The 12,512-nt window shown below is 51.4% G+C and overlaps 1 protein-coding gene across 1 annotated transcript in view; it reads right to left on the bottom strand.

The window, feature by feature from the left end:
- Nfatc2 (nuclear factor of activated T cells 2) overlaps positions 1–12,512 on the bottom strand; it is a 114,014-nt gene that overhangs the window by 83,453 nt on the left and 18,049 nt on the right. Inside the window, exon 3 of the mRNA XM_023720768.1 lies at positions 8,657–8,828. Within this exon, the coding sequence (XP_023576536.1) occupies positions 8,657–8,828 (172 nt within the window). The remainder of the gene's footprint in view (positions 1–8,656; positions 8,829–12,512) is intronic.

Here is a 12,512-nt window from a genome sequence, read left to right as displayed (position 1 = left end):
ACTGCCTAGACATATCAGTAGGAAGGCAACCATTTATACTCAGCAAGCAAGCAAAGCGATCTCCAATCTTACTTGGCAAATGTCAGTTTCCCCCCAGGTATCATCAAAATCACCTGAGAGGGGCCAGATGATTTCAGAAGAACAGAAGCTGGTGCCAGAGTGGGCGTGTGTGACGCAGGAAATAAAAGCCGAAAGGAAAACTCCGAAGCAAAAGCAGGCGCTTACTCAGGTAATGAAGATGGTGCTTTTTTTGTTCACTTATTATATTGTCCTTGAGTGTAACAAGAAAACATAAATAATTCAACTAACATGCAGAGAGCACAGATACAGTTATGTCTGGCTACGTGAGACACCAACACACACACACACATATGCATTTATAGACGGAGCACATCTGATTCCCACGTGTGCGTGTTCACATCTGTGTGTACCCGTTTGTTTGTAAACCTTGCCCAAGTAAGTGCTGAGAATCGGCTCTCCTAAGCACGCCAGGCAAACTTCCGCGAGAGCCTCGCTGCTGCCCTTTTCTTTTATCCTAGCGGGATGTTCACAGCTCAGAAGAAAAACAGGAAAGGGGCGCGCTCTGTACCTGCGGCCTCCTGCTGGAGAGGAGTGGGAAGTGGGAAGGGCGCTGGCCTTTGCCGAGCCCCAGTTTCCTCCCCTTCATGCTGGGTTAGTAGGAGCACTACCACCTCCCAAAACTGCGCCCCAGTACCAGAGCGGGCCCGTTGGTCTGGAGTGATGAAGTGCGTGCCGTGCCCCTTGGGGACCCCGCTGAGCCCCATTTCCTCACGCCTGGAGCAGGGGCTGTGTGCCTGTGCCTGCCTCTCCCCTCCCGGCGACACACCCTTCACACGCTAATCTCCACAAACAAATGTAACCATGGCCAGAGTCGGCCCAGGCTTCTGAGAGGCGGCGAATGGGCGGCTTTGACACCCACAGGGTCTCCCGATGCAGAGAACAGGGCGGCGTGAGAGGCCAGCGGCTCCCACTTCCTCACCATCCTCCCCCCCCCACTCCGGCTGCCCCCCCCCCCCCCCCCTTTCCCCCCCCCCCCCCCCCCCCCCCCATGGTTGCCTCATGACTCCTGACAAGGGAACAGGCATCTTCGGAGGCCGTTTGGAATCTCATTCATGGCCCTGAGTTAGAAAACACTACAAGTTCAATAAAAAGCTCTCCACCCCACACCCCAATCCACAGGCCCTGCCCGGAAGGCAGCAGTGCCAGCTGAGGACGTGGGAGAACCTCTCACACGCCACAGCCTGTGGGTGGGTCAGGGCAAGATGGCAAGAAGCCTGGGGCCTCTGGGCATGGTCATGGCCTCCTCTCTCATGCATGCTGCAGCTGACAAGGGCGTGAAGACCACCTCTGGCTGCTGCCCGCTTCCCATGGCTTCACCCTTTGGAGGAGGCAGGCGGAGGGCAGAAGCCAAATGCCGAGCTCTGGGGCCCCTGCCCGAGTCCCCTGGCCAACCTGGCTCTTGGCACTGCACAGGAGTCTGTCCTGAGCCTGTCCCACCTCACCTCATGTCAGTCCCCAGGCAGAGACCCCATAGGGCCCCAGACACTGTCCATGTGCACATGCTTTGTGCCTGGGCTCAAAGCAGAGTGCCTGGCCGCAGCCAGATGGACCCTGAATCAATGAATGAGGGGGGTGCCTGCAGTCACAGGTTAAAGCCATGGCCAGGGCTGCATGGGCTACATGGCTTCCTGGCCCGATGCCAGGAAGTTATGCGCACTTCCTGTGTCTCTCTGCCCACCTGAAAGGGAGTAACAGAAGCCTAGGTGAGGTGTAGCTACCAGAATGGAGGGGCACACGTGTGACACAGTGCGCAGACAAATGACCTTCTGCGTGCCCCCTGTGGCCCAGATCCGATTGATACAAACAGCCAAGCAGGCGCAGGCAGCTGATCTGATGCCCACAGAGCTCAAAATCTGGGATTCTACCGCCACATCTCTCAGCAAAAGAGCACTGGTTCAGGGGCCTCTCAATGCCCAAAGTCACCGGGTAAGCACCCAAACTACTCCTTCTTTGGTAGTCCTCAGAACAGAGCTTAGGACCTCAAACACGCTAGGCAAGTACTCTGCTACTCTGAGATACATTGATACATCCCCAGATCTTTTAATTGTTCTTTCTTGAGACAGGGTCTCACTAAGTTAGCCTAGAAGTTGAGATCCACCTGCCTCAGCCTCTCAGGTAGCTGGAGTGTAGAATTCCACCACCAGGCCTCTCAGCAGAACAGTCTGAAAGGCAAAGGTCTTCTTCACTCTGCATCTGAAGATGCTGCAGCTCCGTGGTCGCCCGGACCAACACAGCCCCAAAGCCTACTCCCAACAACTTCCCCCAGGCAGTGAGAGCTGTCAGCGCAGCCACCACTGGCTGGGGCTGATATCAGGTACAGTGCCTTGCCGCTCTGTGTCCCACTTTCCTTGTCTGTAAGATGAGCACAGTAATTCTACCACCTATACCCCATGGCATGGCTGCAGGGACAAACTAGGTCACTCGAGGGACAACATAGCGAGTGTGGTCTCCATTCCTTGACACTGTGGCAAAGAGCAGGGCTGCAGGAACCCGACAAAGGGGCGATGCTGAGTGTCGCCCCTCCCAATACTCCGGGTGCTCCCACTGGCTGGCTGGCTCTGCCCTGTTCCAGTGCCTGGTGCATGGTAGACGCTCAGAAGATTCTGAATGACAGAAGGAGCAGTAGGGCCAGCCCTGCCCCCGGGGTACACTGAGATGGTGATTGAGACGGGGTGTGGTGGCACATGCCTATAATCCCAGCTTTTGGGAGGCTGTAAACAGGTGGATCACTGAGTCTGATCTAGTAGTGAGACTGTGAACACCCTGTAGACCATTCCCTAAAATATCAAAAAAAAAAAAAAAAAAAAAAGGAGCAGGCAGAGGGTCCCCAGTCATGGCAGGAGCCCTCAGCCACCCTCTCTCCAGGTCTGAGCTACCTCACCAGCCCCGTTCCTCTTTCTCTCCCTGTCAAAATGGTCCTTTGAACCAAGGCAGCGGCCCTGATCAAGACAAATCAGCATCAGCAAGACCAGCTTCCTGTCGCGTGTCTTAAAAGGAAGCAGGAGGCTTGCTGAACGCTAAATGTTATCAGTCCAATGGAAGCCAGCAGGCCTGGCCAGCTGCCAACAGATGAAGCGCTGTCACTCCAGCTTTGCCTGGGGAGGAGAAAACCCAGCTGGCTTCTTTCTGCCCAGTCCTGGATACTGTTTAAAGTGATTCCCAGGTAGCACAAGGGCTAAATCCAACGTCAGGAGCGGTCCCGCAACCAGTTTCTCATGATCAAAGCTGGAGGCCCCGCTAGCCTCCGGGGGCACTGGCAGCAACTGCACAGGGGCCTGCGGGGCCTGCTCCTCACTCTGCAAAGCTCATCGCCGCTGCCAGGTGAGATGACAAACACGGCTCAGCTTCTCTTGGAAAGAACCTAGATCGCTGTGCTTAGAGGCGAGGCCACAGCCCAGCGTGGTCGTGTGACTGGTCCCTAAAGGACAGCCTTCTGATTGTTCTCTCTGCTGAAAACATGTCCCAATGGGTACCAGACCAGAGCTGCAGCACAAGGACACCCCTCGGACAGCCTCCGAGGAGTACAGCAAAGCACCCTCCCCAGGGACCGCTGTACACAGCATGGTCACAGGTGTGGAAGTGGCAGGGAGGGACTCAGTGACAATGGTGTCACCCAGGCCGCTCTCCAGGAGCCGTGGGAACATTTGCAGCCCCTCTCTGCCAAGCTGCTTTGAATGAAGGGCTGTCTGCTGTGCCCCGCCCAAAGTGGAAGCCAGGCGGGACCCTTAGCAAGGCTGCTCCCAGCTGAGTCTAGTGGCCCCTTCTCGTGTGGCAGCTACACATGAGTCTGGCCAGTGGACACAGCAGGGTCCACAGAAGGACCCTGGCCTTGTTCCATCTCAGTGGGATTTAGAGCTCCCTGCAACTGGCTGCAAGAGCACAGGCCACTCACTGGACAACTCTCAGAAGCCACACAGATACAGCTTCTTTGTCACCTCCCTGCCTATTTGAAAGCTTCAAGAAGCACGTTTCTGACTTAGGGCAAGGACCCTATCTAATCCCACCCACCTCCACATCCACCTCCTCCTCGGGCAACCTTGCACATTTAGAAGGCAGCAGCCTGACATTATGGAACCCAGCAAAGGCCAGCCACGGCGCGGGTCCCCCACAACACCCTGGTCAAGCAACTGAGTCAGGGGATCCAATATCATGCAGGGTGCTGGAGCAAACTTTCTTCCAAGAGCAAATTATATTCAAAAAAGAAAACAACAATAACCATCCTCTCTAAGCCTAGTGCACACATACACTGTTTACTTTTACCTCTTAGGACAGGGGACAAGAGAGCCCATGCCCATCACTTCATATAAGGAGGAGCTTAAAACAACTAGGCATGAAAAAAACTGAAAACTCTACCAACGAGGCCGATATAAGAGGGGCAGGGTCTACGGAGCGGCAGAAGCCGAGGCTGCAGCGCAGCACAAAACAGGCGCAGACGTGGCCGCGCAGGCGCAGTGCGGCAGAGCAGCCCCGTGCACCGGCTTGCGTCCAGCAGGCTGCGCTGCCCTTTGGGAGTGAAAAGGGACACCTTCCCCCCATTCTAATGGGACTATTCAACCACATGAACAGCAGCAGCTCCAGGCCCTCTCTTGCTCTTGTCAAAGGCGTTTCTTTTTTCATTTTTCCTTCTCTTGTGGTACTGGGGTTTGAACCCAGGGCTTTTGAACTAAGCTATATCCCTAGTAGCTCTTTATTTCTTCTGTTAAGACAAGGTTTCCCTAAATTGTCCAGGCTGGGCTTGAACTTGAAATCCTCTTGCTTTAGCCTCTCAGAATGCTGGGATTGTGGACATGTACCACCACACCCAGAGGTTTCTTTTCATTTTCTTGAAACCAACTTCTTACACTAAAAATTGGAGATTAGCACCTTCCATTTTGAAGAAAACAATCTACTAAATGATTTTTTTTTTAAGACCCACTTTACGGGCTGGCCAAATAGCTCAGCCGATTAAAGCGCCTGCTTAGGCAGATGCAGGGGTTAGAAGTTTGATCCCCCCACCTGCCTGCCAGCCCCGCCCCCAGGGCACACTGAGATTGGGCGTGGTGGCACACAGATGCACCTGTAATCCCAGCACTTGAGAAGATGAAAATAGAAGGATCACCACGAGTCCAATCTACGCAGTGAGACCCTGTAGACCCCTGCCCTAAATACAAAAAATAAAATAAAAACTACTTTGCATCTTTTCACTATGAATTTTGAAAGCATACATTAGGTTTTCAAAACTAATGGGTGATGGGTCCTCACAGGACTTTGGGAGTAGCTGGTAACACCCTGGGGCCCACGGGTCCGGCGGGTCCCTACGCTGAGCCTTCCCTACCCTCCTCTGGCCCCCAGAAGCGGTGCAGGGGCCCCGCTGGTGCCTACAGGGCTGCGTTCTTCCTTCCTGCCCTGTACCTCAGCTCGCCTGGCTTCTCCGTTGATCTCCACCGCTCTCTATCTCCACATCTGCTTCTATTTCTGTCCTACAGCCCTACGCCCAGCTTCTCACATGGCCCGGAGCCCTCCCCAGCCAGGGCCGGCTAGGATCCCCTGAGAATCAGCAGTGGCTCCAATGAGCCGGTGACCAGGCTTCGGGCCCACACCGGGACAGCACATCGACCTGGGGGAGGGAACAGCAAGCATGACATGCGGGCATTTCCCACGTGACTTTCTTTGCACTGGCAAGAAGCAAACGAGAGCCCTCTACAGAGATGCGCAGGATCAGAAAAGCCGTGCACCGTGTAGAGCTTCCACCATCCAAAGCCCGGCTCCAGGGCTGAACAACAGGGACTGCGGTTTCATGACTTCACCTTGATGTAACCTGCTTCATACCTCGCCTGTGAGGACTAAACATGTTCACAGGCTTTCGGCCCGGGGATCAGGGTCTCACCCGCAGTAATGGCTGGCGCAGGCTTCAGTATTATCTCTCTGAGCCATGGACTCGTGGGGGCGAGGTCTGCTGGGCGGTCCATTCCTGTGACATTCCAGAATGCAGCACTGGGCCTGGTCCTTCCTACTTGCTCAATAAACATTTGTTGACTAATCGGTGAAAATATAACACACTGCCTGAAATGGACAAGATTCCAGAAAGAGCCACCTCACCCCTCTCCTCCCCTTGACTCTCACCTGCCCGGCTCAGGGCAGCCAGCTGGGCTCCTCTCAAAGGCTGAGTTGGGTCATGTGACTTCGGGTCTCTTCCCTGGCCCCGCCCCCCTGCTCTGGCCCCCTGCTGCCTCTCCTCCTCCTCCCTTTATGCTGCCCTCACACCGGCCTCTCTTTGTGCCCCTGAGCCTGTGCAGTGCTGCCCCCCCCATACATTCTCAGCCCCAGTGTCTTCCTAAGAGGAATCTCAGCCGATGCCCTTCACCCATCTGCAGCATCGCCTCAGCTCTCCGTGTCCAAAGCTCCCACACCTGTCCTTCACTCCACCCACCCGATACTCCAAACACCTCTCTCATTTGTGTGATTCATCAATGTCACTCTCCATGGCTGCTCATTCTTCCTCGGGTTTCAGCACCACGGGGCACAGCATAAACACAGGAGGGTCTCAATACACACTTGCAGACAAGCTGAACGGACAGACTAAGCAAGCAAAGACATCCTGGCCCTGACTTCCCCAGCCAGGAGGGCCTGAGCTCGGGCTCCTATTCTGGCTCTGTACAGAACCTTGGGGGGCCTCCCGGAATAGATTGCTCTATTAATCTGCTTTGAATCAGTTTCTCCATTACTTCCAAAAGCTTTGATTCCAACAGTCTCACAGCAGCTTGGAGCCCAGGTGGTCCCCTCCTAAGACAGGGCAATGACAGAAAGGCTCTCTTGGGCAAAAAGTAGCTTGCAAAGGCTATAAAGAAAGTAGTGACAGACTCCCCTCCCACCAATGCAGGACAAAAGTACCTAATGCCACCGATATGAAGCCACACACAGGACCCAGCCTCAGACTGCTGGCCGTGCAGGAGGAAGCCCAGGTTCCTCCAGGCCCACTTCTCAGGAAGGGACCACCTCCCCCTCCACACGCTAGGCTGGGATGGAGCAGGTGTGGGGGTCCCACTGAGCTGGCAGCAGAGTGCAGCTTCCCAGGCTGCAGAAGCAGCTGCAATCCACAGACAAGACAGCAGGGAGGAGGCGGCTCCAGAGCCCTGAAGGCCTTGGCCTCAGGCTGTGTCAGCGCAGGAAGAGACTATGGGGCTTCCCAGAGGGAGCTTCTACAGAGCAGCTCTAGAGACGGAGCAATGGTAGCACACCAGAGCTCCAGCCCACCAGCGTGGGGACCCCCTATACCAAGCAGCTACGCTGCTAGGCCCCTGCATAAGCACACTCCTTAGAGTAAGGCAACTCGAGTCCTGCCAGCCAAGGCCTACAGCCAGTCCTCAACTAGAACCACACAGAAAGTAATTGAATGGCTCAGAGCTACTCGGGCCCTCCACAAACCCACCCCTGACAAAATAAAATATAAAATGCACCCCGCACAAGTTTAAGGGGATCAGGCAGCCACTGCACAGCCCTTAAGCAAAAAATAAAACCTAGAGTCACTGTAAGGTTCAAGACACACACTGTCATCACAATGCCAGGGTCAGTAACTACTAGAGACACAAAGAAAGTCAAGATGTGACTCAGAGTCAAGAAAAACAAAATCAGTGACTAGAAACAGACCCTAACGTCACTGCAGTGTTAGATTTAGGAAGAGCAATTTGCAGGATTCATAAGTTCTTACCATGACCCTAGAAGTCCTTAACCAGCGGAATACACCAAAGCCCTTGTGGAGATGGCAGGGCTGGGAGTTGGGGTTCGGTTGGACTTCACTGGGGTTGTACATACTTTCTAAGTATTCTTCAGAGTCCCTAAGGGCCTGTTCCCAAAGGCTCTGGCATGTACAGTGGATTAAGCTTTGGTCAAGCTGGCTGGTGGACCTCAGTCAACAGTTCCTGGTTCATCAGACTACACAGTCACCAATGATATTTCATTCTAACTATTTTGGAGAAGAAAAGTATACTTCTCCACTTATTTGGGGGGGAAAATGCTTCTCAAGTTACACTGAAAGCCACAAAGGCTATGAATTTAAGAACGCAAGGAAGTGCTCCCGACTACAAAGTTTTTGAAAATCAAAGTTCAAACTGCATGTTCATCATAGTTACTGAGTATATACAGGAAGAGAATGATGCCGGTGGCTACATAAAAGGAAACAGGTAATATGTCAAAATACGAACAACAGTTGTTTCAAATAATTTGATCATACACCAGTTTAATTTTTCTCACTTTCTTGTATTTTCCAAGAGTTTTGTTTTTCCTCAGTGGACTCTTACCTGAAACAAAGTGATGGCTTTAGAAACCTCTGTCAACACACCAGCTTCCACAAAGTGCTAACCATTTCACGCTCAGAACAGGGAAGAACCTTGCACATGAATATCATTTTATTTACTTCAAAAAAAAATGCTTTCTTCTCAGGCTTCCAACCGCCAGGTTAGCTTCCGACCCTAATCTAACCTCAAAATGTCACATCCCTCAGAGGAGTCAGAGGCTGAGACACACACCTCAGCCTTCTATGCTGGAACAGCAGCTCAGAAATGAACCACCCAGTGAGGAAGAAGAGAAGCAAGCATACCTGCACCACAGGGTGGCCTCCCGTTGGAGCCTTGACAGCCCCTCGGCTGCCCTCTGTCTCGTAGTGGGCCCGGTGATGCGGCTTGGGCTGTACCTCGATCCTCAGCTCATAGGAGCCCGACTGACTGGAAAGTGGCCACTCAAGTGGGGGGAGGGATGCAGTCACTGGGATGCTGAGAAAGAGAAGGAGCTGGTCACATGTACAGCAAACCCGAAGCGGTCACCCTCTTATGTACAATAAATGTAAATGGCCCATTTTCTGGAAATTGTGTCCAGTGACACATAAACAAAATGCTGGGTGTGGAGGAGCTTTATATTGATCAGGCCTGAGCTCTTCTCCAGGTAGACATCATTTTCTTTGCTTCATCTTTCAGTGAAGACAAGGAGACCAGTTTCTCAGTGCACACAGCTCTTCTCATTACATGGCAGTTCCAGGATGTGTCTGGTTGCTGCTGAAGCCTCCTTTGGGAACTGGAAGACCAGCACCCACACGCCTCAAGGCACTCACTGGCAAGGACACTTGCCGTTTCCAGAGGAAAAAGGAAGGACAAAGATGACTTAGTGGCAATCTGGAGAAACACCTGTGTCCCTCACTTGCCATGGGACTTTACGCAAGAATATCATCGATCTTACTCATAATTTCTTATAACCACATAGAACATCTGACAGCTGTTACAGCTCATATCTACTTTTGATGATCTCACGTAAAAGTGCATTTGAGGAATAGGTCAATTAGCAGCCATGGTCATCACTAACTGGATCAATAAATGACAGGGCTCTAACCACATAGAGGTCTCTAACATGGGCATGGATGAGTCAAACCACTCCAACCTATTCACATTAAATGAAGAGTAGGGCTGGCAAGATAGCTCAGCGGTCTAAAGCACCTGCTTAGGCAAGCGCAGGTATCGGGGTTTGATCCCCGACACCACATGCTGCACCAGCCCCACTCCCAGGGAAGGCTGAGACACCCAGCATCCTGGCATAGTGGCGCATGCCTGTAATCCCAGTGCTGGGGAGGCTGAAAATAGGAGGATCACCCTAAGTCCAAGCTATGTAGTGAGACCCTGTAACAACTAAATACATTAAATAAATAATAAATGAAGAGTAAATCTCAAGCACACACTGTTTTTGCCAAGTTACACACTCATGTTCAAGCTCCAACTCTACCTCCACTACTTGGGTAACTCTGAGCAAATCCTCTAACTCCCAAGGCCCGAGGTTCCTCAGTTACGAAATGAGATACCGAAATCATATAGAGTTTATCACCAAAAGTGCTCGATTGGGGGCCGGGGAGATGGCTCAGTGGAATAAGCGCTTCCCTGACAAGCACAAGGGCCTGAGTTCAATCCCCGGTTCCACCAAAAAAAAAAAAAAAAAAAGTGCTCAATTGAAATTAACTATAATAGTTTTCCTGTAATATATTCTAATTGTCATTTTTTATACATTCTCTAACTTGGTTATGATATCAGAAATAGCACCTTCACATCTGTCTGTGAGATCGCCAGGGGGTGTCTTACGTTCCATTTGTTCATCTAGGCTCAGTGCTGCCTGACGTACACTAGGTGTTTGGCATAGATGCTTAGGGTTATGTCTCTGAGGAGGTCTGGAAAATCTGTTTAAGCTACTCCCTGCTTCACAGAACAAAAAGACCCTTCCTCGGGACAACAGAGCAAGACGCTGTCAGGGCTTCAACTTTGGTCTCTGCACTCCAAGTCCTGGGCATCACTCGTCACTCCACAGTGCCTCTCCATTTGCTAATTTATTTGAATAAATTTTTAAAAATCCCATTAATAGAACGGCCCTAGAACTACTCCTGCCAATGAATATTCAGTGGGTGGCTGGATGTGTGAGTGAATGGATGGGTAGGTGGATAGGTAGGTGGGTGAGTGAATGAACAAATGAATGAACAGCTTTATTTCAAATAAGGCTTGAACATCCAAAGTAGCTTTGAAGTTGACTATTCACAGATTTGCATCACATTGCCCTTGATTCTTCACGGTGGCAGAAATCACTCACCTGATCTGAGTTTTTTTTTTTTTGTTTTTTGCAGTACCGGGGGTTGAACTCAGGACCTTGTGCTTGACCAGACAAGTGCTTATTCTACTGAGTTATCTCCCCGGCCCTGATCCGAGTATTCATTCCCACTTAACTTAGAGCTGTAAGAAGCTGACATTATCAATTGGACTGCATCGCAGTTTCTAGCACTGAGGGACAGAGACCAGCAGAGGTGAGGGGCAGTACCTCCCTCCTCTGTCAGTGTCAAAGTCCAACTTGAGCAGTATAATCCCACTCAATCATACCTTCCCTGTGCAAGAGCACCTCCATCCCTTCTTTCCAAGCACCCGGTGCCTCCAACCCCATCTCCTAGTGAAGAAGCGCCTTCCCTCCCACCCCAGGGACACTGCCAAGAGGCCTCCAAGATCCGCCTGTAGCCAACGTGACACCCATGGTAAATACATCTATTTCTATCAGGTACACGAATTAGAATCTTATGTTTGCAAAATAAGGTGGGGGGAAAAAAAAAACCCAGCCAGGGCTGGCCAAATAGCTCAGCAGATTAAAGCCACCGCAAGCAGGATCCCTGGGGCATGCTGAGAAGGCAGTTGATACTGGGCGTGGTAGTGCATGCCTGTAATCTCAATTCTTTTTTTTTTTTTTGTTTTTGCAGAACGAGGGATTGAACTCAGGACCTTGCACTTGCCAGGGAAGCGCTTATTCCACTGGGCCTCTTGGGAGGCTGTAGAAGGATTTTTTTTTGGGGGGGGGGGGGGGGGAGGGTGCCTGGCTCCGAATGCCTGGGTTTGGCTGGCTTGAGTTGTGGGGATCGAACCACAGCAACCTGAGCCTGACTGCTTTGTTGAAGCAGCCACTTAAAGAACTGAGCTAAGGGGCGGCCCCCATATAGCAAATTCACAGCTTACAGGTTCTCTTCTTGTCTTTGTCCTGTCACAGCATGTGCTTTGGATTTTTTTTTTTTTTTTTTTTTCTGAACTGGTAATCTCAACTCTTGGGAGGCTGTAAACAGGCAGATCCCTACCATCAGATCTAGTAGTGACACCCTGAACACCCTGCAGACCCTTCCCCTAAAATAAATAAATAAATAAATTTCAACCAGCCACATCAACCCTGAATTGATCATCTTTTAAGGTACCAAAAAACTTCAGTGTTTACTTTTAATCTTTTACTAAAGATTTACTAAGATATCACCAAGTTCTAATTTCTGACCTTTTTTTGGCTCTGAAACAGGTATCTGACACGGATATACTACTTTAAGAACTAGACCACTGCAGCCAGCCTGAAGTCGTGTACTTTAATCCAACCTACTCTCAGGTGCCCTCACGAAACGCATGTCACCATGAGGTCCCCCCAGTACCCATCCTGTCCATCTCGCAGGAAATGTTTCCCAGTATCAGACTAATCGGCACAGATTGGCACCTACTGGGGACTAAAGGACTCTATACTCAAAGCCTCTTAGATCAAGCAGCAGAATGGAGCCGAGAGGATTTTACAAAGTCTCAGAGACATTTATTATAGTCATTTTTCGTACCGACTCACTTCCTCACTCCAAATCACCACAGCTTCAAGACTGGCCTCTAGCAGAAGGAACAAGGACCCGTGTTCTGCTTCCCACGATGGCCACCAAGGAGCTGGTGATTTCAGACTTGTTGATTCACCTCTCTGAGCCCAGAAGCCTACTCTGTACCAGGGGTCAGATCTAGATCCACATCTCCTAACGTGGCTCTGTGAAACTGCAGTCCCTGAACTCAGAAACTCTGGAGCCAAACAGTCTCTAAAATCACTGCCCAGGGGGCCTGTTCTTTAAGTGGCTGCTTCCACAAAGCTGTCAGCCTCAG

Source organism: Octodon degus, unplaced genomic scaffold, assembly GCF_000260255.1.
Source record: "Octodon degus isolate 3935 unplaced genomic scaffold, OctDeg1.0 scaffold00077, whole genome shotgun sequence".
In the NCBI taxonomy this organism is placed as follows: Eukaryota; Metazoa; Chordata; class Mammalia; order Rodentia; family Octodontidae; genus Octodon; species Octodon degus.
This window is presented reverse-complemented; position numbering and strand designations above follow the sequence as displayed.